This window comes from Camelus ferus, chromosome 11 (genome assembly GCF_009834535.1).
Source record: "Camelus ferus isolate YT-003-E chromosome 11, BCGSAC_Cfer_1.0, whole genome shotgun sequence".
Taxonomy (NCBI): domain Eukaryota; kingdom Metazoa; phylum Chordata; class Mammalia; order Artiodactyla; family Camelidae; genus Camelus; species Camelus ferus.
Window position 1 is genome coordinate 57,965,055 of NC_045706.1, and position 26,299 is coordinate 57,991,353.

The following is a 26,299-nucleotide window of genomic DNA, read 5'->3' on the forward strand; positions in this document are numbered from 1 at the left end:
GTAGGCTAAACTTCCCAGCTAGTAATGGGAGAAAACTTGATGCTCATTATTTAATCATATGTAATTGTATATCATTTGAATTAAAAAATTTTTTTTCAATTAAAAATTTTTGAAATTAAAGATGATTTTAATTTAAAAATTTAAAGTTGTTATTAATTTTTATAAATATTTGGATTAAATAAAATATATTTGAGGAAAGAGATAAGGAGTATGCTAAAGAAGTCAGAATTACTGAATCATTTATCTGCAAATGGGTATCTAAAATTTTTCTTTTTTATATGCCTAGGTAAATTTAAATGTTTGTGAAATGCTTTACGAGGTTAGTATAACATATCTTGTGAAAGATAAAGTAAAAAAAAAAGGAATATAAAGTAGAAAAATACCAAGGATATCTAAAAATAGCAGAACTAAGGTGACAGGAATTAGATCAAAGGTAATAAATATAATAGTACAAATGGCTTTATCTCATGGAGAGAACTTTAGTGAGGATTTAAAGCAAAATCCATTAATTCCTTTGTATAAAGGAAATTTAGGTCAAGTAAAACAGCACAGTAATGCTAAATATAAAAGGTTGAGTGAGACAGAATAAAGTTATTCTCACCTGAAAAACTGGAGTTGCAATATTAAAACTAGAAAAATAAATCTAATACTAAAAGAATTATGAAGAGATCATTTTATATTGATATGTAATTAATAAATAAAGATACAGCTTTTTATGGTGAGAAGTTTTAATAGTGTTCTTTTAACTTCAGTATGCTTCTTTAGAAAATAAGAAATGTTCTCTTCCTAGCTGAGATAATTATTACCTTTAACCAATTAATAGTAATTTTTAAATATCTTCTAATATCTAGTCCATATCCAGACTTCCCCAGTTCCCAAACTATCCTGTACATTTGTACATTACATCTAGTTATTATCTCTTAAGTCTCTTTTACTTTAGAATCATTTTTTTTTCATTATACTGACTTATTGAAGAGGCTGGTCTAATTGTCCTGATTAGTATGTCACCTTACAGGTATCTTTTAGAAGGCTTCAGAAATAACTAAGAGAATCCTAAAGAAAGAAAGGAAAATGAAGAAAGGTGAAAACATTACTCTTTAGCATTATGTACTTTGAAATTCTCTGTATTGGATATATTAAATTGTGAAATCATATTTATTTTAGAAAGGCCCATCACCTATCTTTAGTACAGTTGTGGAACTCTAAAAAGTCTCTTATTCAGCTCAAGACAATGTAAAAAGATATAAAAGGTAACAGCAGTTTTCAGATTGCCAAAATTAAAATTGCCTCTTTACAGTTTTTTTTTCTTCCCTTACATGCCTAAACTGCTTTTCTTATAACAGCAAAATGTCATTAGAGGAGCCATAGACTAGGAATTAGAGGACTGACCTTGTCCTCAGTATTAATTAGCTGAATGACATTGGCTGTTGCCATCACTCTGGTGCTTTCTTTATCAAAAACATGAAAAATTTTCTAGGTGATTTCAAAGTCCCTTTCTGTTTCTAGCTTTCTGTGCTTTTTATCTTTTATATGTACTCAACTCTAACCTATGTTTGCATGCAAACTGTAAGAAAAATAAAGTGACAATATAATGTGTTAAGTTCATATTTTATGTGAAATGTGCAGATACAAAATTAGATTTCAGTACTCCAAGAATTTAGCTGAAAGATATAGAGGCATGACTATTTAAACCTTATTCCAAAATGCTAAGAATGCCCGTTTATTTTCACCTTAGTATACTAGTTAAATAATACTAATCTGCCTTTCTAAAAGTTACCTGTAAGATGAGATACTAATTATACTAGTTAAGTTATGTACATTTGCTCATTGAATCCTCTTAATAATCTTATGAAATTACTAGTGTACAGTTTTCTTTATGGGGGTATAGAAGGTGGAATTCAGCTTAAGTAGACTAGTAATGTAATATATTTGAGAAGCCATGAGCAGCTTGAAGCTGCATGGACCTGGGTTCAGATCCTGGCTCTGAACCTTAGTAGCCATATTCTCTTAGGGAAGTTACCTAATTTCTCTTTAACCTCTTCTATATGTGGGGCTAATAAAAATAATACTGACTAGAAAGGGCTGTGATAGCTAAATGAACTATGTATGTAAACTCCCTAATGCTACACTTGGCCCATGGGTGCATGAGACGTAATAACTGTTATTTGACGATTTGCTTCAAATTACCCAGCTAGTAAATCAGTGCACACCTAATGATGTCTTAAGTTTCAAGTAAAAGTCCCTAGCTGAAAGTGACTTAAAAATAAGAACATTTATAAACCCAAATAACAAAGTGTATTGGTCCCATCCTTTTCCATGGTTTCTTAATTGGTCATTTGGGTAATGGTAAAGTTCTAGGGTAGCTTTTCTGGAATCCTCTTGGCTGTCCCTTCGTGGACACAAGATGTCTGCTATAGCTCTGTGTGTCACATACTTGCACAGTAGTCCCCAAAGATGGGAAAAGGGCCTGTTTTCTATAGCATACTTTTTTTTTTTTTTTAAATTAAGAATACTTCCTTACAAATAACCCAGACTCATCTCATGTTTTATTGGCTAGATTTGGGTTCTTTGTTCCTTAACTGTTGAGGAATGGGATTAATCAGGTTGGTTCAGACTAATCAAAATCTGTCATTGGGTCAAGAGATAGGATACACACTTCCCTGAATATGGGACCACAGAGAAGGTGAGCATCTGAACAGAATCTGTCAGCAATAAAGAATGCACATGGAGAGTGAATGATTTGGGTAGTTGTTTTCTATCTATTGAAATGTCACTAAAAACCAGATTTTCTGAATTATGGAAAATTCAAATATTTGCTGATTATTTTCTTCAAATGTTAGCACATAGCCATAGAAAGGAAATTATTTCTGGAATTGGTAGCAGTCAGGATAGAATAATTAATGTGCTTACATTAAGATAAATGTTCTATATTATCTTTTTTCTTTACATACCTCCCATATATGTTAAAAGTTAAGTCCTATTATATTGAATTCCAAGAGACTAAGTTGATCTGCTTATATGTTGAATTTTGTTTCAATAACTGTCCCATTTTTTGGAATGGGAAATATGCGTGTACTACAAGGAGTGGAAACGTGTGTACAATAGATTTTTGGTTTTGATTAGATTTTATTTCGATTATGGAAATTGGGATGATTTGATTGCAATTAGGAAAAAAATTTGAATATTGGTAAGTATTGTAAAAATAGAAACTTATAATTTTAACTTGATGCAATAGTCAAGAATTTGCTATGTAGGTTTTCCTACAAGAACATATATTTACCTACAGTGGGGTTATTTGACAAATAACATGGTTAAATTCCAGCTTCAGACTAAGGAGGAATTCTCATTATCTAGCTTTTCATTTTTTAAAAAAAATTGGTATTTATTTGAGAGATCGTAATTTACACAATAGGTACATTACTTTGTGTTGTGTAAATGACTAAGTGAGTGTGCTCTGAGTGAAGTCATGTGAAGAGGATTTATTTATGAACTGAGATGGTCAGACAGACCTTGTCCAAGGGCAGAGATCCTTCAGAATATTCCAGTTCAGTAAAGTCCGCACATCACGAAAGGGGCTTTTAAAAGCATTTCATGGATGAAGAGGCAGCCTTACTTGTGCGCTGGTGGTATTTAATATCTAATAGAGTCCCATCAAAAATAAATTTAAGAAACTGTGCTGCAGTGGTTGTAGTAACATAATAGTTTAGGGAAATATTTGAGGTTTTGCAGTTATATTATTTACTACATACTGCTGTATATAGTCTACATCTGTATACACATATCTTTAGATATATATACACACACATATACATCTATATCTGTATCTATATCTTTATCTATATCTGTCATGGGTTGTGTATTTTATGGGCAGTATAAGAGATCGCCAAGGGTAATTTTGACCATTTAAAATTTTAGCCTTACAGAGTGGCTCTAAAACCTAATCTGTGAATGAGATGGAGCCTACTTAATAGACATAGATGTTTGCTGTTTTTTTTCAGCTCTCTAAGAGAGACCCTGATTACTTTGTTTGTATGTATATGTGTATATGTAGGATTACACCAGTGTTGAAATTTGTGTTCTTGTGCAGGCAACTCGGTGTAATTGCCACCAAAAATCTAAAGAAGAAAAATGCACATATGCTGATAAATATACCCAAACACCCTGGAGAAGAATTCCTGTAAGTAACACACGTTCTTACCCTCTTTTCTTGTCACTTACTATTTTGATGTTTTTGTTCTACTCTTTTTTACTCTAGTAATTTTGAATCTGCCATGGCTGTTAATTTTTTTTTTTTAGATAATTTGTTTTTTCTTGTCTCTTAGGTGTTTGTGTGCTTTCTAAAGCTTCTCTTCTGTGTCTTATATAAATGAATGTGCATTTAATAGCTTTTCCATTCTGCACACTGTAGGTCCTTTTATTTGAGTGTCTAGTCTCCCTCTCATTGCATGTATTTTTGAGAGTAGTATTTCCCCATGCCCTAAAAGAAAAGGAAGTTCAGGATGCAGTCTTCCCTCTTTAGCAACATATGGCTCTGAAAATATATGATGTAGCATATTCTTTTTACTTGTTGAGACTCTTCAAATATATTTTATAGTTACTCAAGTAAATGCTGAGATACAGGCTGTAAAGGTTATATTTTAGGTGTAGTTAGGATAAGGAACAGTGTCTCCTAAACAATAGAAAATAATCGTGCATTCTGTGCTTCTTTGTTGTTTTTCAAAAATACTACATCTCAAAACATATTTAGTGCTAAAAATACACTTTCTGAACTCAGTTCAGGATGTACCTGAGCCAGAGAATCACCATGGCCTTCAGTCATCATTATCCTATGGTGCCAAGTAATAGCTATTTCTTGGTAAGAGAATGCCTCATAAGCCAGCCTTGACTCTTCTTTTGCTTTATTTTAAGCAGTGGAATCCTAGTAATACAAATGAACAGGGAATTACAATGGTTAATGCAATATCAACAATCCGATTTTTAAAACTTAGCAATGGGTCTTTGAAGTTTATAAAATACTTCTTTTAATGTAATAAGTAGTTATTTTTTGTGTGCTCTGTATAAAGTGTGATGCCAATAATTAATTTATTCAACCAAAGTTTAGTGAACCTCTCCCCTCTCATCAGTTATTAGACTCTTGAAGTAGAAGTGAGAAATTGAGAAAGAAAATACACGGACGAATAAGGATTCCTCCATTAGCAAGTGCTTATTAAAGGAGCTGGTGATGTGATATAAAGTGCAGAAAGTTCTGTAAGTTTGAAAGGGTTGGGAAAGCCTGGGTGGAAGAATCGAGCTTGGTGAAGAAGGTGAAGGTAGTAGTTGAATCACAGAAAGCAAGAGATGTCCATAGACAGAGATGAGTTCCAGTTCTCTTCATCGGCACTCTTTCCATAGAATTTTCTGTGCTGTCCAGTGCAGTAGCCACTAGCTACACCTGACTATTGAATACTTGAAAATGTGGTTAGTGTGACCACAGAAGAGAGTTTTAAATAATATTAATTGTAATGAATTTAAATGTAAATAGCTACTAAATAGCTACATATGACTAGTGGATACCGTATTAGACAAAGCATCTCTAGAGTTAATGATGAAGTCGGCTTAGATGGATATAGGAAAGCTGCCTGGAGCAGTAAGTAAAGGGGAAGTCAGTGAAGGCAAGTTTTGGAAGAAATGAAGGAAAATAAAAAAAGATGGAGTTGATATTTAGGTAGTGGAATGAGTTGTAGGAAAAGATGGTCCCTTCAGAGGAGAGTGGATAAGTCTGTCTCTGACCAAATATTCTCATCTGAGGGACAGAACACCCAGATAAAATGGTGCATTTCACCATAACGTGAAAAGAAGAATAACAGCGTGGAAGGTGTCTAGTCATTCACACAAAAATAGTTGAAGAGCCTGGGAGTATGCAGGAAGATGGTGACTGTGTGAGAGATAAGGATTCACTTCAAACATATAAACTTATAAAACTTTATTTTAAAGATAATGTGGCATTATTGACCCAAGCATGTTCTTATAAGTAGCAATATTTTGGATTGAATTTTAAATTTTTAATGTATTTTCAATATTGTTTTAAAAGCATTTAACATCAGTATTTGAAGATTTGAATAATTATCTTGCACATTAAGTAAATTCTAAATTTTCATGATGTATACTTTTACAGAGCATTTGTTTGAACCTTGAATTAACTAGAGAAGCCAAAATACCAGAAAACATTTCTAGACTCACATCATCAAAACTTATTTATGCCCTTGAATCTCAAAGGAGAGATTGCAAGATGGACCCAAAGCATTCACATAATGACACAAGCCAGCCTTAACCCCAGCCCCTCCTGAGTTTTCCTTGGCTGCTGGCCTCTCGTCTTCCCCCATGAGACAAAAACTGAGTAAGGAATAAACACAGTTTTATCGGTATCAGTCGGAAAGCTGCCTGTCAGGTAAAATTCAGATTGTGCACAATTTGATCTTATGCCAATTTTCTTTCATATTTTAAGAACTAACATAAATATATATGTATTTATATATATATATATATATATATATATATATATATGTATATGTATATATATGTATATATATGTATATGGTATGTATATATATGTATGTGTATATATATGTATGTGTGTATACATATATATATAGCAAATGAGTGTAGAAAGATGATTTTACATAAATTTTAAATTCTCTGTTGGAATTAGCTTCTAGTACTGAATTAGAGATTAATTCACATAGCATATTTAATAGGAATAAAATTTATATAAATTCAAGAATTGGAATATGGTCAGCATTATTTGCAATTCTTTGTGCTTAGAATTAGGTTCTCATGCCTCAGATTTATTGGATCATGCATGTATTTCAAAATATCATAGTCAACTGTGTTCTTGTTGTAACTATTTATAAAATAGAAAATAGTGAATCAGAAAAATTTACTGTAGACATATCACAAAAAACATATCAACTGTTTATAAGTTGCAGAGGAAAAGGAATTTACCTAGTCCTAGCAGTCATGATATATGTGCTAGCAAAGAATTCTGCTCCTTTTTTTTGTCCTTGCCTGGAAATTGAGATGAAATGTTAAATGAAAGGAACAGTATAACCGAAGGATTTGTCTCAGGTCCTCTCTCCTAAGTCCTTTTTCTCTCAGACCACATGCCCTTCTGATTTGGAAGCAGGCAGCATCATTGCTTAATTTTTATGGGAGATTAATGTCCTGACTTTGATGTGCTGTGTCTCCCAATTGGAGAGAGATTACATATTTATATATATTTCCAAAGGGAATTAAAGGATTTATTTCTTTGCAAAGATCTTTTATTTGTTTATATTCACTGTTACTTATATTTAAAATATGCCACTATAAGTATTCTAAGTGTAAAATATATATACACACGCTTTGGTGTATGAATACATGATATTTATGACACTGTCATGCAGTTATTTTTAAATCGTTTAATCTATGTTAGACATTGACCACTGAATGCGGCCTGTGTTTCAGTGAGCTAAATGCTGATAGGAGCCATCTTTGTGCTGAGACATCACAATCTAGTATGCATGTGTGTATGACAACACACCAAGAATTCTCTTATGTGTGTTTTTACCCTGGATTTTACAAACAATAGCAACTGAAACCAGTAACTGAAAAATTGAATTGGTTTTCAAGGCTAGGAACAAATTAAGCGTGGATATTAGAGCAGTTGAACGATTTATGTGGTCATAAATTTAAGGGTATCTAAATATGTGTCCTCTAATACCAATACCAGCACTAAAGTAGGCGTTTTTGGAACTTAGTTTAAAATATCCACTGAAAGAAGCCAAGTTTGTTTGCTCAGCAGTTAGAAAACAAAAGACTGTACATTGAGGGTGTAGGCAGGACGAAAAGGGATTTTACTCTTAGAATTTAATGTTAGCCAGTGAGAACTGAATGATCCTGTTAGCTTTCCAAAAAGCAGCAGGATCAAATCAGTCTTTCAGAAGAAATTAACCATGTTTCATTAGGGTAATAAAAGAAGAAATAAAAGTTGCTCCTCTTTTCGTCTGTGCTAGCAGTAATAATCTATTAGGCCTTTATTTGCTAGAACATTGTAACTTTTCTTTTCCTTAGGTAATTACAGAAACAGTTTTACAGATGTTTTAGAAAATTACCATTTTTAAAATGTCAAATGTAACTAAGTTTTTTTTCCTAGAGAATCTCTTTAGTATTATGCTCCGAGAGTTCCTTCAAAAAGTTACATTGACATTCCTGATATAGCAGAAAATAATACCATTTCTCTTACCTAGTCCTAAAATTTCCAAACAAATAGCTGTCCTGATCATTCATTCATTCATTCAGAGCGGTGAAGTGTCAGTTACCTTCAGCCACAGCCCACCAGGAATATACCCGTGAAGCAAGGTGGGTGGATTACTTGTTGCAGCAGGAAGAACACACATCAGGAGGAATGATCTCAAGTGTGTGTCAGAAAGAAGCTTTTATAGGATTTGAGCTTTTCTTGGGTGATTTGAGGGAGGGTCTGAGGCAGCAGGGGTTTGCTCAGATTAGATACTATCAGAAAATAGGAAAGTCTAGGATATGTTGTGGATGGCACAGTGTGACCTTGCTTTTGTCTGTACTTAAAATCGTGAAGTGATCTTGTTTTGTTTCATGTTACCATGGTCTTGGAGTAACCTTGGTATTCTGTGAGATTGCTTATGAGATCACTGGGCACTGGGGGCTGCTTGTTATATTTCTCAGAAGGAATATCTGGGCATGGATTAAATAAACATTTACCAAGTAGATGAAATCTCTTTTGCTATTAAAACTAACATTTGGATTACCTCTGTGTTGTTTTAAATCACTTACTATACTTTGCCATGTTTTAGTGTAGCTGCTGGTGGTGGTGGTGGTAGTAATGGTTATATGAGAATATTATGAGAAAAGAGAGAAGTTGGAGAGTTACACTTGGATTACATTATGAAGGGACCTAGATGTTAGACTGAGAACTGTCAACTTAATTCTGTAGCCAGAAGGTTCGAGCAGGCGCCAAGCTTAACTATATTTTGCTACAAGAAAAGTAACGTGAGAGGAGAAACTGTCTTGAGGCAGGGGCTGTCTCATTCCTTCGTGTGTTCTTAGTCACCTAGCACAGAGCTTGGCAGGAATGAATCAGTCCCAGTGAGGACAGACTGGAGGTAGGGAAAACTACTTTGATCGTTATAATAGCCCAGGCAAGAGGAGATGAGGGCTGACCTATGATTTTTGATCTTTCATGGTGACGGAGAGATCACTGAGGCAGAATCTGTTGTCTTGATAAAGTGCATAGATGAAAAAGATGTGATGAATGGAAAAAAGATGAATATAAGTTATCAAATGTGGATGACTGGGAAGGTGACATGTCAGTTACGAAAACAGAAGAACCCAGACAAAAGATTTTACTAGGGAAGAAAACTGCTCAAGATTTTAGATGTATATTTTGATCCCTTGAATTTAAGATTCTGGCAGGATAAAAGGGTAGAAGAGTTTGAATATGTAGGATGGGAACTTGAAAGGTTTAGGAGAAGTTAGATACAGATGTAGATTCAAAATGGGGATGGTCTGGGGGCTTGAGTGTATGGAAGACAGAAATCTTTAGTAATAGAGTTTCATCCACCAAGAAAGTTCAGTGCTACAGTGCCAAGTGCCACAGACCCCTTTGGGAGCAAGACCGTTCCAGGGGGCTTTCTAAGCTCTCCCAGAAGAGGAAGACACAAGCAAACTCATCTTCATGAATCAGGAAACGTTTCATCTCTTCAGTGCTAAGATAAAAATTCTCCATCCTCTAACTTCAGGTGGTAACTCACATCTGTTCTCATATCTGCTTTAAGAAAAAGCAGCTGCTGGGGGAAGAGCTGCAAGTATTCTGGAGGTCTTGGCTCACAGTTCTTTATTTTCACCCCTGCTGGGTTAGCGTTCACGGAAAAGTGTTTTTATGTGAAGACTCTGCCTCTGTAGGCTTTATCTTGAGAGAAATGTAATTTCCTCTAAAACCCTGAGTCCAGATGCTCCTGTTTTTTTATGTTTTCTTGTTCCTTTTTGTTTGTTTGTGTGTGTGTGTGTGTGTGTGTGTGTGTGTGTGTGTGTGTGTTTTGTCCCACCAAGTTTAAGCGTAACTAGAATATTATTACAGTTAAGTTATATATCAGATACTCTGTTTTCCTACAAGTAGATTTTTTCCCCTTGTATGTGATGTTTTCACATGTATGCCTACTACCTTCTTCTTTTTTTTAATATATACAGCCACTGTGGTTTCTCTAGCAGAAAGCATCTCCTATCTACCATTTCATCTTAAAAGTCATCAGAAGATTTAAAGTAGACTCAAATGAGCAAAAGATCCTTTCCTGGGCAGAGCTTAAGGGATCTTCATGGCATTAACTAAGAAAGAAGTATGCACTCTCCTGCCCTCTAGTGCTCCAGTATGAATATAATGTGAGCTACATAGATAGTATAAATACTTTAGTACCCAAATTAAAGTAAGAAGATACACGCAAAATTAATTTTAATAAAATGTTTTATTTAACCCAGTAGTGCCATTTGATATGTATAAAGATGATATTGACATATATTACATTCCAATTTTTTGTTTGTTTTTGGTGCTAAGTCTGACATCTTGGGTGTATTTTACATTTATGGTACATTTCAGTTCAGGCTTTCCGTATAACTCCATGTAGCTGCTAGTAACCATATTGGACAGTGCAGCTCTGTATGGAGGTCATTGGGTTTGGCTTAAAACCCAAACTAAGTAGTAGGAATTAACAACAATAAAAATTCCTTCAGCTTTTAAACCATAGGTCATTTATTCATTCATTCAGTGAACGTTGACTAGTTTTTTCCTGTATTTCCATCCCAGTGCTATGAGGGCTTTGGATACTAAATCAAAAGTGTTGCTTGATTCTTAGTTTATGATACTCATGGACAGATAGCAAAGTGTAAGTCAGATGATAGGACAGTGAGGCCTTTTTTCTGGACCAGAGGATGGTGGGTTTGTCTTCTAGACGTGGGGACTAGACCTTCTGGCTCTCAAATCTGTCTTCAGACTGCCATGACTTCCAGCAGTCTTCAGTCCAACACTAGTGTATTCCAGCGCTCACTGCTGGAACAGATGTATCCAACTGGGAATGTTTTCATTCTTTGCTAATGCTGTCTTTTTGCTCAAAATCACGTTTCCTACCCTCTCCTTACATCTTATAAATCATACGTCTTCTGAGTTTCTAAACTAGGGTCTTCCAAGTTCTCTTTTTGTAGAAACACTTCCAGTAGACACGGAGCCCTGGGGAGCCAGCACATGCTGTTTCTTAGTGCTAGTGTTGCTCAGATGTCTGCTGTCTCTCAACTTGCCTGGTCTCAAGGTTAATTAGACATGTTTTATAGCTATTTCAGTTGTGTTCCCCCCCCCCCCGCCCCACTATTGAAAGGAATACATAATCTTTTTATTACCAGGGAAATTACCTTTAGTTTTATAGGGATGAGAAGGGCCTTAAACATGTTTTCCTTCTTTCCCCAAGAAAATATGATCCTACCAATATAATTAATATTTCAAACAATTTTCCACTATATTACCCTAATGTGTATTACATTTTTATTCCTCTATTTTTTTTTACTTTTTATTTTAAATTCTTACAGATGCTAGGAAGTTGCAAAAATAGTACAGAAAGATCCTTTGTGTCCTTCATCCAGTATCCCACGATGGTTAGTTACATTTTGTATGACTATAGTACATTATCAAAACTAGGAAACTGACATCAGAGTATGTATAGTTCTGTGCCATTTTATCACTTCCTGCAACCACAACGATATTTAAGATACAGAATCATTGCATCACTACAAAGTTCCCCTTGTGTGCTGCCTTTTAATAGTCACAGCCACTTCTTCACCTACCATTCCTAGCCCCTGGCAACCACTAATCTGTTTTCCATATCTATAATTTTGTTGTTTCAATAATATTTTGTAAATGGTGTTATGCAGTGTATAAGCTTTAGAGATTGGCTTATTTCACCCTGTATAACTCACTGGAGATCCATCCAAGTAGTTGTATCTATTAGTAATTTGTTCCTTTTTATTGCTGAGTAGTAGTCCTTAATATGGATGTTCCACAGTTTGTTTAACCACTCATCTATTGATAGACCTTTTGGTAGTTTCCAGTTTGGGGCTATTACAGATAAAGCTGCTAGGAATATTTGTATAGATGTAAATTTTCATTTCTGTGGGATAAATGCCCAGTAGTGTGATTTCTGGGTCACATGGTAGCTGTATGTTTAGTTTTGAAAGAACCTGGGAAACTGTTTACCAGTGCAGCTGTGCCATTTTAGATTCTCATCAGTGTTGTATGAGTGATTCAGTTTCTCTGCATCCTCACCAGCATTTAGTGTTGTGATTTTTTTTTTTTTAATTTTAACGTTCTGGTAGGTATGTAGAGATACCTCATTGTTTTAAGATTCTTAGGTGCTTGCAGTATATGTCCAGGCCTGGCAGATGTTGTATCTGCATCTCTAGATAAACACAACAACTTGTTTTAATTCAGTTTGAATCAGTAAACAGACTCTGCTGTGTGCTGGGGACTGTTATGCAGAGAATATGGGGGCGTTTAACATCTTTTAAGCACTTGTCAGATTCTAGATATTCTTACAGATACTTCCCCTTAAGTTATTTTAAAAAGCTAGTGATTTATCAGGGAGACAATTTAATACAAAGTTGGTTGTTTTAAATGCTGTATAAGCAGAGTTATACAGTTACAGGATAACAATGACTCTGGAGTGGGGATAAGAACAGACGTGTGAGCGACTGAATTATAACAAACAAGAGTGCAACTTTTCTTAGAGATGAACCATTCTGTCTTAGTTTATTCAGGCAGCTATAACAGAATAGCATAGACAAATTGGCTATAAACAACAGAAATTTGTTTCTCATGGTTCTGGAGGCTAGGAATTCCGAGATCAAGGTGCCGGCAGATTCAGTGTCTGATGAGGGCCTGCTTCCTGGTTCATAGACAGCCATCTTCTCCCTGTGTCCTCACCTGTTGGAAGGGGTGAGGGGGCTCTCTGGGATTTCTTTTACAGGGCACTAATTCTATTCATGAGGTTCCACCCTCATGATCTAATCACTTCCCAAAGGCCCTACTGCCAGACCATCACACTGGGGCAGTAGGTTTCAACACACAAAATTTGGGGGGACATAACTCCATCTATAGCACATTCCAATCCTGCATCTTACAGATGAAGAGACTGAGATTCAGAGAAGATCAGGGGCTTTCTCAAGTTTACAAGGCTTGTAGAAGATCAAGGAAAAACACAGTTCCCCTGGCTCCCAGTGTGTACTATTTCCATAAACCTCCAGAGAGAACTTATTTCTTTGAGAAGGAACTCTGACTACTGGTTTAGCCTATGTGCAAAATATCCCTATCTGAAAATTTCTTTATCCAGTGCAGTGAGGTAGAAACTGACCCTGGTGAAAACTCAGAGGGAGGGAAATACACGCCCTTCTTGATTGAGGACTTGCTTTGTGTAAAGGTATTGAACTAAAACCTCTCTGAAACAGCAGAATGGAGTTGTATCACGTAACACCTGTGGAGAGCACCTCAGGTCATCACCCTATTAAATATTTTCTAATGTCTTTTCATAAACATCCATAGCTAAATAAGAGAATAAAGTACAATAATTTCAAAAGACAGCATCTCTGTTTACTAGGATGCTCTAAAGATTATTAATTTTATTTAGTTTCTTGTAGCTATTTGTTCCCTTCATCAGCATAGAAAATGGATTTTTTTTTTCTTTTGGCTTTTATTTTATACTGAGCAATGTAGGATTGCTCTTATAGTTAAAGAAGTGTCTGATTATACTGAAACTGAGACAGACAATGTTGATACAGGGGTAGAAAAAAGTTTTTTATTTGGACCAACATTCCTGAACTCTCTAAACACCAACAAAATATGTTTGTAATCTTCTAATACATCATTTCTATGTCCGATTAATTGGTCTGAAAAATTGTGCATACTTTATTTTGCAGACTGAACTGAGTAGGATGGTGATTTACAGGCTCGTTTTTCCTGATTCTCATGAACGTTTCTATAGTTTTATGTGTGGGTAGGTCTCGTCAGCGAGGAGGCTAGGAACAGAAAGACAGGAGACCCAATCTTACTGTATTTGTGTACCACCGAACAAATTCTTACTTGAAGACTCAGTTTTACCTGGAAAGTGGGGAAATTGAAGTAAATGATATATCAGTTGTATTCCATTTCTGATAATCTGATTAAAATAAGTAAAGCTAAGAAGCCACAAGTTATTAGAATTAAAAAGCTTGCATGTGTGACCTGTGGCCTGTATGTCACATTCTTGATAAAGTACTCACTCTCGCAGCATCCTAAGTCTTTTGAATGCTCTGTTGGTTCTGCTGTTTCAGCTAATGTTCTTTATTTTACCTGCTAATTCTCTGAAAACCTATGATTTAAAAAAGAAATAAAATTTTTTTGTATGATAATTTTTTACTACCTGGTTTATTATATTTCTGGTTAACACCTACAGTCTTTTAAATGCTTTCACTTTTTTTTCAAAACACTGGAATCTGCTACTTTAAAGAGATAACGTGATGATAAATGTATGTCAGAAAAAAATATATTATTTCTTATTAACTACAAATATTAGAGAAAAATAATTTGTTTTCTTAAAGTATATGAAAAAACTAGGTTTGGATTATGATGTATTTTTAGTAATTTGGTCTGCTTATATTTTAAAAAATGAAGTGTGTCTTCTCATTAACACTATTGCTATGTTATTTTTTTAAAGTGTGACTGTGGTTTCTCTATTTTTCGGTTCCCTTTTTTATTATACTTCCCTACCCCCATCTCTCTCTGCACAGGGTGGGTATTCTGCTCCCTCCTTCTCTCCTTGGCAGGGCTCCTTCCAAGGGACCCCACGGACTGTTCCGCCGCACCGCAGACAGAGTGAGTCTGTGTCTCTCACTCCTATCCTGCTCTGGCTCCCCGTTCATGGTGTTCCCCTTCTGCATGACCTGTCTCTCCCCAGCGCCTCCTCTCCTGTCCAGAGTGACCTGCAGGCACATGCTAAACCAGCAAGCACTCCCTGGGCTCTCCTCTCTTAATTAACACTTCCTTTGACTGCATGTAAATGAACTTCTACTTAGAGCCTTAGGAAAGCTATCTGAAGTTAATTTCATCCTAATGCTATTTAAACCTATTGCCAGTGACCCTGGACCTACTGCCATGCATCTGTCTTTAATACATTTTCGTATTTCATGACCTTGAGATACATGAATAAAAATTATTATTTTTATCTAGTCATGTTAAAAATGTATACACTGTCTGCAGTAGTATAATGGACAGATGCATACTGGTTAGGGAGCAGGCTTACTAGACCATTGCACATTTCTTTAAATATTTCCTAAGCAAGAGGCTTTGACTGCATTTCACTTTCATCTAATAGAAAAATCTTTTAAATCATTTTTCAAGGGTTTTTTTTTTTTAACAACTAATGTGTCTTTGTAATTTATCAGCTGCTTTACAGTACAGAAGAAATGACTTTTGAATATGCATGGTTTACTAACATTTCTAATGATTTAGTAATTGTTTGACTTAAAAAAATTTTTTTGTTTGCATTAAATCTGCTTTCCAATGTTTATTATTTTGTGTTGTGTACTTAAGTATACCTGGTAAGTTGATTATATTTTATCTTTTTTGAAAAGTCACCCCAAAAAAGCTAATATTAATGAAAAAGAGATAGAAATATTACCACTTTTCTGCCTTCTCCATGGATTTGTCCTGATTGTGATTCATACCAGGTTTTTCATAAACTATCCTTATCCAAATAAGGTGCAGTATCAGAGGTGCAAAAGGGGGAAATTTTAAGCAGTTAAAAATTTTAAATGTGGTTTATTCAAGTAAAAATTTATTTCTTGAATTAGTCAATTATGAGGTATCAACATGCATTTGAGACAAGGTTTGAAGTTTATTTTTTGGCCATTGTATCTTCCCTTCCCTTTTGTACTGTTTTAAAGAACAGTGGAATGGAGCGTTTGCATAGATTTTTATATCAAGTTTTATATATTTAGCAGCAAGTTAATTTGTTGAGTGGAAGCAGTCCTCCCCTTTCCTCCTTTTCCACCTCCTGCTACCTTTGTAAATTGTCCTTTTTACTTCTCTTATTTCAATTAAGTTGCTTTCTTTTCTCCTCTGTTTAAAGATGGCTAGCACATAAAGAGTTATACTAAATTGCTAGTGAAATAATCTGAATTTCAAAGGGCAATTATAACAAATGTATTCTTAGGTTTGTAGCCAGTACCCAGCATGGTTGACATTTTTACCTCGGATTGACGCACGTGCCTTCAGTTTTCTGAAGTGACCAGAGCCAGTCACTTTTAGTCCCTGTTCTTTTTCCTCACCATTCCTCTCCTTTGTCCCTCCCCTCAGCTAGCTGTAATATGGAATTGAAATGTAAAGTTAATTATTCAGTATTACAAATAGTTTTAGACTTATTTTTAAAACATGTTTGCCAGAAACACCTGTTTCACCAGTTTATTTGTATAGCTTTAAAATTTTGTTCCTCACGTGAGTTACTGGCCCTCTGTTTTCAAATACTTCTTTTCTCCTTTGGGTTCAGAGCTTTTTCTTCTTCTTTTTTTTTTTTTTTAATTTCCAAATATGAAGCAGCACTGTGTGTCCTTTAACACTACTGTCAAGACCTGTCTTTCTAGCTTTTCCAGATCAAACCTTCTTTCTCTGCAACTCCAAGTTAGCACAAAGAAAGTTTTGGTTCTCCCGAGTCTGGATGTGTTGGCCACCTAGGAGACGATATATACATGGGAGTGTTTCCCTGGGTAAGTTCTCATGGCTTATGCAGCTAAGAGAACTGGCCCCGAGGCTTGATCCTTGAGGCTTACAGGACTCTGTGCAGAGTGAAACTGGGGGACTTGTTCACAGCTTTTTGACAGCTCTTATTGAGCTTCGAAGATTCCTTTAGAGGAGAAATATGTTTAAACTACTATACTATTTTGAATTTACCCTGAAAACACCTGAAGGAGTTTACTAGTACTACTGTTAATAATAATAATTATTGTTATTATAGTGATAAAATATAGAGAAGGAGGAGGTATGAAATGATAACAGTAAATCCAGTAGTTTTGTCAGAGGATTTTGGAATAGGTTTCCCCTTTTCCTACTCTAAACTTTTACATATTCACTGAAATAATGTATGTCTCCACGTTTAGTCAATATGTGATTTTTAGTGCTGATTTTAGAGAAGTTAATTCTGTAAGTGATGGTAGGTAGTTGAGAGTTCTCCTACATTACCGTGTTTCAATAATAAGTTCTTTCTGATGCCCTCAGGAGCATCAACTGAAGTGAGCCGTTTTTTTGTTTTGTTTTGTTTTTTTGTAAATGCAGAATCGAGGTAAGCTTGGCTGTTAGTCTTCAGTAAGGCAGTCTATTTTTGGTTTTGTTTTTAAAAATGTATGAGAGTAGCAGACCTAAAACAGGCCTAAAAAGATACCCTGTTGTAGACATTGTAGAGAGTGAAATAACTAATGTTTATGGAGACTGTTTGGCCCTGGTCACTCCAGAAAGCTGCAGTGGCCAAGGATGTTCTTGGTGAATTTAAGAATAACTCTTAAAAAAAAAAAATGGAGTTAAAAGAAAAATGTTGGTCTTTAAGTATAATTTTTTCTTTCTCAGAAAATTTTGACTTACACTTCTTCCCTCAGGCATTGCTAGTCTCAACTTGATGCTTGTCTTCTGGTTTCAAATTAAAATTTTCTCTAGGTTAGCAGGAAATATCCATATTTAGACATACAGGGGTCTCCCTTTTGTCAGGAGGCACTTCAACTTTTGTTCAAATTGATTTAACTGACATTTTGTTTAATCTTTCTAATTTCCAGCTGTGTAAAATTAGGAATTGTAAATACAACCTACCTCACAGTAGAAAAAAATTAATAAAAATAATTACTTTTGGCAAGTTAAAGCCTTAGTGGTAATCTCAAATGACATTTCTTGCCAGAGCATATGCAAGTATCTAGGAATACTTAACTTTTCAAAAAGTATATTTTGAAATAACACCTATTTCTTATCATGCCTAAAGAGATTTTTAAATTTGCTCTTAAACGTCTTGCTTGAATCTTACTTACCTTTACCTTTCATGTGCAGTAATTTAAATCGCAAGAAAAAAGTGTTTTATAATAGCCCAGCAGTTTCTTGATGCAGTGTTGCCTGATTCCCAAATTTATATTATAATAATAACTAATTGTATTCACCAGAATTATATTAAGAATGACAATTATGTTGTCTTATATTTTTCCTCCTCATCTTATAATCTTCAGGGATTGTTTCACAAACCTTTTTTGACAAATGACACAAATTCATTTTACATCATAACCCAGTATGTATTTACTGAATGAAACTATGTATTTACAACCCAACACACATGTGTGTATATATTTAAAATTCAGATAAAAGATTCACAAAATAGTACTTTCTCTTAGGACATATGATACTCTCATACTTTCTTCTCAGTTTTTTTGTTTTGCTTTTGCTTTTTTTTCACGTAGCATCATTCTGTGAGCATTTTTCATATAGTAAATATTTTTGGAAAGATTTTAATAGCTGTGTGATAATACATCATCATGTGGATATGATATGATTTATTTCATCTTTTCCTGTTGATTGACGTTGATATTGTTTCCATTTTCCCCTATTAAATAGAGATACTGTTGCAGTGCAGTTTATTCTTGTGTACAAATCATTGTCAGCACTGGAAGGATGGTACTTAATTAAAGGGTGTGTGCTTTCTAGAGACTCTTGATGTGTATTATTGAGCTGTCAAACATGCTCATAAGGTATACAGTAACATGGCCCAATCTGATTGGCTTCACCATGTGTCTGTAATTAGTTTTATATGTAAGAGTAGCATCAGCTTCAGTGCTTTAATGAGAAATTAGCTCTGGGGGTGACTTTTCATAAAAATAAAATATTTTTCAGTGAAACAGAAAAGGGTAACTCACTAAAAACTGAAGAATTCGATTTTACAGTAAGTTTTTTTTAGTGTGGTTGATAGAGAATATAGTACTGTGTCTGTTTTTGTAGCTAATTCACGTGCAGATTAGTCATTGGTTAATTGACTAGAAATGTGCATCAAACTCATGGTCCAGGAGGCTGTCCCATAAATGTAGGCATGGGTTAGTTTCTCTCCCATAATTTTAAAGTGTTGAGAAACACAGTGATTGCTGTTAACTGTATAAGCCTTTTATAACAATCTGCTCTGCAGATTGTAGGATTGTTTTGTTAGCTGTATTTGTTGCTACATCATAGTGCCTGCAGTTGCCTACTCTGGATAAATACACCATGCATATGGGTCACACCAGTGGAATTGTACTATTACAATGTTACTTAGTGTTTTCTTCCCCCTAAACTATTCTCCACCCCAGAGGTAAATGCTGATGGGTTCCATGTCTTAGAGATAAAGACTCATGAAGATTAAGCGTCTCACACTGGTTAGGCCGGTGTAGTAAATGCTTACTTAAGTCACTGTTATATGATACTTTTTAAAAGCAGTTAACTGATAGCTTAGAAAAGCCACTTGAACTTCTTTTTTAAGAAATTATTTATAATTTATATTTATCAGTCTGGTGTCTTCCCTAAGTTCTCTGAGATCTAGGGTATAAGAGAATTCCTGGTCCCCAAGAATCCTTGGAAGCTTGATTGGGTTCATGTGAATTATAGAGCAGAATTCTTTGAATCTAGTTATACTAGGGACCCAGCATGTCTTCCGTCTCTATAGTGATGTATGGAGCCTTGCTTATAATGTAGAACATCATGTTTAAGACATACATGAAGTTCAGATTATCCTTTTGAATGCAGCAGCAGTAATAAAAGTAAACTAACATTGAGTTGTGCTTATTGATAATATGCAAGACTCTGAAATTGTTAAAAATAACTTTTACTTCCTTTGTAAGGGATTGCATGCAGCTAAACCTTTTTAGATCTTTGGAGTATGAATATTAATTGTGTCAACATTCTTTTCAATATTTCATTTGGTAAGATTCTTCAAGTGACTGATTCCTTTTAAGGGTAAGAAGTTTTATTTACACTGTTCTGTGGGTATGAATATTTGTATTAACTTGCAAACCACTTCAGCAAGAAAATATAAATCTATTAAAAATATGTTTTCATTTTATAGAAATATATTAAATAGAATAATAATGCCTCGAAAAATATAACAAGCAAAGCAAATACTGTTGGCTGCTACCCAGTCGTGACAATTCCTTGGTGTTGTATGTGGTCTCTGACACCATTGTCCTGTCTTTTTCTTGTCTCTGCTCTCCCATTATGCCATTGGCAAGGAGTTGAGAAGTTAGTCCATTACTTCTCTGACAAAGCGTGGTACAGTACAATTTCAGATTTTTTTCCTACCACCTTCTTCATCATCAGTTTTTTTCTCCCCAGTTTGCATGATGCATGTCAGAGCCTGCATGAAATTACAGGCATGTTACAGACGGCTCCATTTCCATCTTCCTTGTAACCTTCAAAATGTATTTAATAATAATGATAAATTTGTATGTACCAAGAAAATAACATTAGGTAATTCCAATGTCCATTATGCAGTAGCATTATTATGCTTTAGAACATTTTCTACTTTCTACCTTACACACTTTGACATCTTTTTATCCCATCAGGACTTGGTATTTCTCGCTACCATCTTAACTGTTGGTGACTTTAAAACAAGAATGTTTAAAAAAACTAATATGAGTATTTTTTCTTACGTTAATTCTAGAAACCTTTGAAGTGGTATGAAACAATGAAGGTGAAGTTTTTCTTAGTGATGAGTGCTAATTTGCCTCTCCTGTTTTCAGTATATTTCTTCCAGTGGGTCACTTGGAACCACGTTTCCCCAGAAATACTGTTCTACAATGTAGCCTGAGTCTGGTGTCTGAGTGTTACACTGTGTAGGACAGATCAGCTAAGCTGGAGATAGGGCATCATCTAGGAAGGTGAACACCTGAGTATTGGCATGGACTCTTCTGAGTTTTAAAAATAATCCTCCGGCTGTATTGCATATTCTGAAAGTCTGTGAACTAATTGGAATTAACCCAAATATCACCGAATAAAGTTTTAGTGCTGCATTTTAAAGTCTATCAGTTCGAAATTCTATCTTTGCCATTTGCTAAAGTGTGTGAATTTGGACATACTTACCTAAGTTCATTTAACCTCAGTTTACTCTTCAAAAAAAAAAAGGACAATACCTTTCACTTAGGGTCTTGGATAATTAGAGATCATGCATGCAAAGCTGGAGTTTCATCTATCTACCTTTGGAAAGAAGGGGAACCGTGTTCTTTTACAGTCCCGAGTATAACATTTGTCATGTATTTGCAGTGTGTCAGGCATTACACTAAGCATTTTGTGAGCATGTTGTCACTTATGATTCACAGCAGTTCAATGAGGTGTCGGTGCTATTATTATCCTCATTTTACAAGTGATGAAATTCCATCTCACAGTAGTAAGATAATTTACCCAGTATCTCACTGACGGTGATAGAGCCAGAACTCAGACCCAGGTCAAAAGCTAACTGATTCAGTACTGTGTTGCACAGACTTCTTCATGTAGCCACATGTCAGTTCTCTCTAAACATTAAAATGCCTTGCTTGTGCTAGCTCTGGTTTATGTTTCCAGGAGGGCACTTGAGGAACTTTGGCTTCTGTGTCATATCAGACGTTCCTGCTGTGGATTTAAAACATTTAGATGACTTGACATTATTGAAATATGTATTTAGAGCCTAGAAACCTTGTACTCTGTAGCAATTAGTTTATTATAATAGTATTACAGAACTTTCTTTTTTTCTCTCTCTCTTCCAAGATCCAGTCACAAAAGGGCCATGGCTTGAATTCATCATTGTCACACCTTTTAATAATCATAAAGGATATTTATTGAGCAATCTTGATGTGCTCTAGGAGGTCCTAAGTGTTTTCACATGTTATAATCATTTTTAATTATTAGAATTAGAAATGGAAAATAGTTGAATGCTTGTCAAGGCAGTTTCCTTAACTCATTTCGCTCAGAAATGTCTAGTTTCCAACTAAAAACCATCTCTGGCATAGCTGGTAGGTCATCATGGGAGGTGCAGGTCACAAGGGGGGTGCTGCGTTCAAGTTAACATAAAGTGAATCCCTCATGCTGCCTCTAAACATGAATCTTTAAGCTGAGCCCAAACGTACTTGGAGAACACATTTTTTTTAACTTTTTTTTCTCTGTGTAATAGTTTTTATTATTGAGTTATAGTAGGTTTATAATGTTAATTTCTGGTGTACAGCATAGTGATTCAGTTTTATATATATATTCCTTTTCATAGTCTCTTTCATTAGAGGCTATTACAAGATACTGAGGACAGCTCCCTGTGCTATACAGTAGAAACTTGTTGTTCATCTATTTTGCATATAGTAGTTGCAAATCCCGAACTCCCAATTTATCCCTACCTGCCCCGCAACCTGGTAACCATAAGTTCATTTTCTCTGTCTGTGAGTCTGTTTCTGTTTTGCAAATAAGTTCATTTCTGTCCTTTTTTCCGTCGGCGTTTTTTAAAACTTGTTTTTATTTGATTATTAGTGCTGCATCATTGACCCAGTAGGGAAGTATTATTTTGATAGTTTATTTTAATCCCTACTAAGTGCCAAATACTGAGAATACCAACTACAACAACAAAAAAATGAATAAAGCACGGTACATGCCTTAAGGAGCTCACAGTCTCTGGTTGTCTCTGTAAGCAGCCCAGAATAGACATTTAAGATCATCACTGAAGAAGCCTGTCAACCTCTTGCATAATTAGCCAGTAGTGTCTGTTGCTGGCACTCTGACATCTGTAAGCATTGCATCGAGAATTCTCAGGATAGTGTGCTGAAGTATATGTATCTAAGACTTGAAATTGCTCAGTCCAGTTAGCCACACTTAGCTCTTTAAGTCTAGGTCCACATTTTGCAGCTTTAGTGACCAACCTTTTTGCAAGTTGCAAGGGTGAAGTGCTAAAGCTCTACTTATTTGTGACAACAGGGAGTTTCCTGAAGTCCCCTCAGTAGTGGGGGAATTCCTTCTGCCTTCCGAGTCCTGTGGGCTGCTGAGGCTGTGGAATGAATAGGCTTGTGGGCAACTTCCCCACAGGTCTTTTTTGATACAGGGCAGCATCTCATCTTGCATCTTCAAAGCCAGAAACCCAGAACTCATCTTAAATTTCTCCCAAACAGCCACCTTCCTGTCTCACCTTCAAAATCTCTTTCAGTCCTTTCCAGGCCTCCCCCTACCCCCTGATATCCTAGTTTTAAACCTTTGTAATTTGTCACTCAGGCTGTTAGCAGTGGTGTATACTACCTAGCTGTTCTGCTTAACAAACTCATCACCCCCCCATTATGTTTCTCACTGATTGCACCAGAGTGACATTCCAAAATATGTGTAGGATCTTATGATTCCTCTGCTTAAAATTCAACAGCGCCTTTCCTCATCTACTGTGCAGAGTCAGAACTAAGCAGCCTGACCTGAGTTCTTTCTTTATGAGCTGGCCCTTGCCTACACTTTCCCTACCAGCGTGTGCTTCCCAATTCAGTCTAACAATTTGAAGTTACTACGTTCATACCATGTTCTTTTCTGCCTTTGTGTTTAGCATGTACTCGGCCTCTACCCTGAATGTTCTTCCCTTCTTGTCTACTTTGCAAACTCCTACTCATCTTAAAACTTAATTCAGATGTTTGCAATTCTTGGATGCCTTCTGTGACCTCTCTAAGCAGGCATATGTTTAATTTTTGTTTCCACGTGTTATGCTTTAGACATGGTCTCATTATTTGTTTACCTGGCTATCTTCTTCATGAGGCCTCTCAATCACAGGACCAGCATTGTGTTCAGCTTCGTATTTTCTTATACCTGCTACACTGCATGATGTCAGACATTTTTTAAATGAATGAATGGTGGGGGAGGGTATAGCTCAGTGGTAGACTGCGGGCCTAACATGCATGAGGGCCTGGGTTCAATCCCCTGCACCGCCATTAAAAATAAATAAACAAACAAACAAACAAACAAACCTAATTCCCCCCCACCAAAATTAAAAATTAAAAAAAAAAGAATGATTTTTTTAAAAAAATTCCTTTCTATTGATCTTAGTATCCATAAGAACATGGGATTTTTCTTTTTAGATTTAGAATTCATTCTAAACGAATGTAGTAGTGTAGTAGTGAATGTGGGCAAGATGAATTGTTAATATCCTGTTTTGTATGAACACTGTTGAGTGTTTAGAATTTGGGGAATTGTACTGCAAGCAACAGGCATGAGAACACATCTCTGCTTTGCTTACTGGATGTTAAGAGCCAGTTTGTTCAGCTTGCCAGCAAGTAATTAATGACAGTCCAGTCTTTAGTGGGTAACCGGTTCTACACCGTCTTCCACATGTCAGGAGTAAGCCATTTCCTTGATCCTCACTAGAGTCATTTCTTGACCTCCTTCGAGAGACTTTTTTCTTTACAGTAGCAGAATTGATTTTCAAACTAGTTTTCAAATAAATAACAAAACAAGACATTAATTTTGGGATAGGGAAATTAATACCACTAAAATAAACTTTTAACAAAAATATATGCTCTAAATTATTTATTCAGCATTTAGAAACAACTGATTTATTTAATGTAATTAAATGATAGTATAGACTTTTTTTGTACAATTGTTCAGTCTAACTCCTCTCAGACTCAAATTTTTATTATTATTAAAAAACCTGATCATTTTCTAGTTCTTTAATACTTGATATTGAGCTTTCCTGCATTTAATACAAGCAGAACGTCTTTCTGACACTGTTGAATTTCCATTTAGTTCTCTGATAATCAGTAGTCAGTTGGGTAATATAATTAATCAGAACAGTGCAAATGGGTAATTTATCTACCGTTCATGGTGCCCCCTTTCTGGAGGGTTGATTATCTTAATCAGTTTAGTACTTTGTCTTAATTAGAAAATTATACCTTTTTATGCTTTGAGCCGGTAGCACAAGTTTATACCTTTTTTTTCCTCATGGGCAATACACAATAGCATCATTTTAAAAATTGTCACTGATATTTTCACAGGTCTTAAATTGCTCTAAGATTTTAAACTCAAGACTAGCATCTTGTTCTTAAAGGTGAAAAGAGGTGAAAAGGGAAAACAAGTCCCCACTTAATCAACCAGTTGCTGTTGTACTTTCTTCCTCCTTGGTTGCTTTTCTTTTTCCCTTAGGTAGATTCTGGTTTGCTTGATAGGGTCCTGCTTTATGTTTTTACTAATCTTTCTGAGGCGTATATTGCTTTGACATGATCAGTTTTTTCTAGGGAACCCCAAGGAGACGCTGTTGAATTAATTCCTCGGTGATTTTAGTACCTCTGAGTCATCTGTGGTGATACATTGTGAGAGTGCCCAGTGACTTTATCTAGGACATTTATCTTGAATCAAAAACTGAGGTGACTTTTTTTAAATGTATATTCTAAAATAAGAGTTTAGAGTAACATATTCTGTATGGATTAATTTTTGAGGACTCATTTTCTTGATTTATTATTTTTTAAATAGCAAGTCAGCCCCATACCATCATGACAACCATCAGTCCACGTAGTCAGTAAACTTTGTTCTCAGTCACTTGTAACCCCTCCAGAACCTAATCCCTGACTGCTGACTCTGGCAGGGCTGGTCAAGGAGGTGAAAAAAGTAGCGAAGCATAAATGATGCAGTATAAATAGATTCACCTTTCCTGTTGGAGGAATTAGAGATACTGTGTAGATTTGTTTGTAGATTAGCATAGTAAAAATATTATTAGTAAAACGTGGTCTCTAAAAAACGTTCACATTCAAAGCCCTTTCTCAAACTTTTTGACATTTTCAGCCCACATTATTTAAGAGGAAAGTATGTGTGAGTGTGTGTGTGTGTAAATGTGTAGCATCCGTCCCTGTATCACAGTATGACCACCAGTGGGCTCTTCCACATACCCTTTAACTATCTGGACCATTGAAAGATAACCTTAAGGTTCATTTTTCTTTACTGAATGCCCAAAAGTAATGGAAGTTATATGTTTCCTCTGATTTGTATAAAATATAATCACACAGTGAGTTCCAGAGGCGTGTGCAAGCATGTTGGCCTTAAGAGCTTTGATATTGTGGGCTTCTGAGCTTTAGTTCAAGTTACAGGCAATTGTAAATGTGTTTTACTCTAGACAGCATTCAAAAGGCTGGTTAATTTTAATTTTATTAATGGACGTTCACTCTCAGGGAGGGTAAATCTATTTTCCACATATCGGCCATATCAGAATCTTAGCTGATCCTTCAA

At 35.3% G+C, this 26,299-nt stretch overlaps 1 protein-coding gene across 1 annotated transcript in view; it reads left to right on the forward strand.

Annotated features, from left to right (window-relative positions):
* Positions 1 to 26,299, forward strand: part of CCSER2 (coiled-coil serine rich protein 2) — a 125,332-nt gene that overhangs the window by 93,468 nt on the left and 5,565 nt on the right. The window contains 1 exon segment of the mRNA XM_032491609.1: positions 4,088 to 4,177. Within this exon segment, the coding sequence (XP_032347500.1) occupies positions 4,088 to 4,177 (90 nt within the window).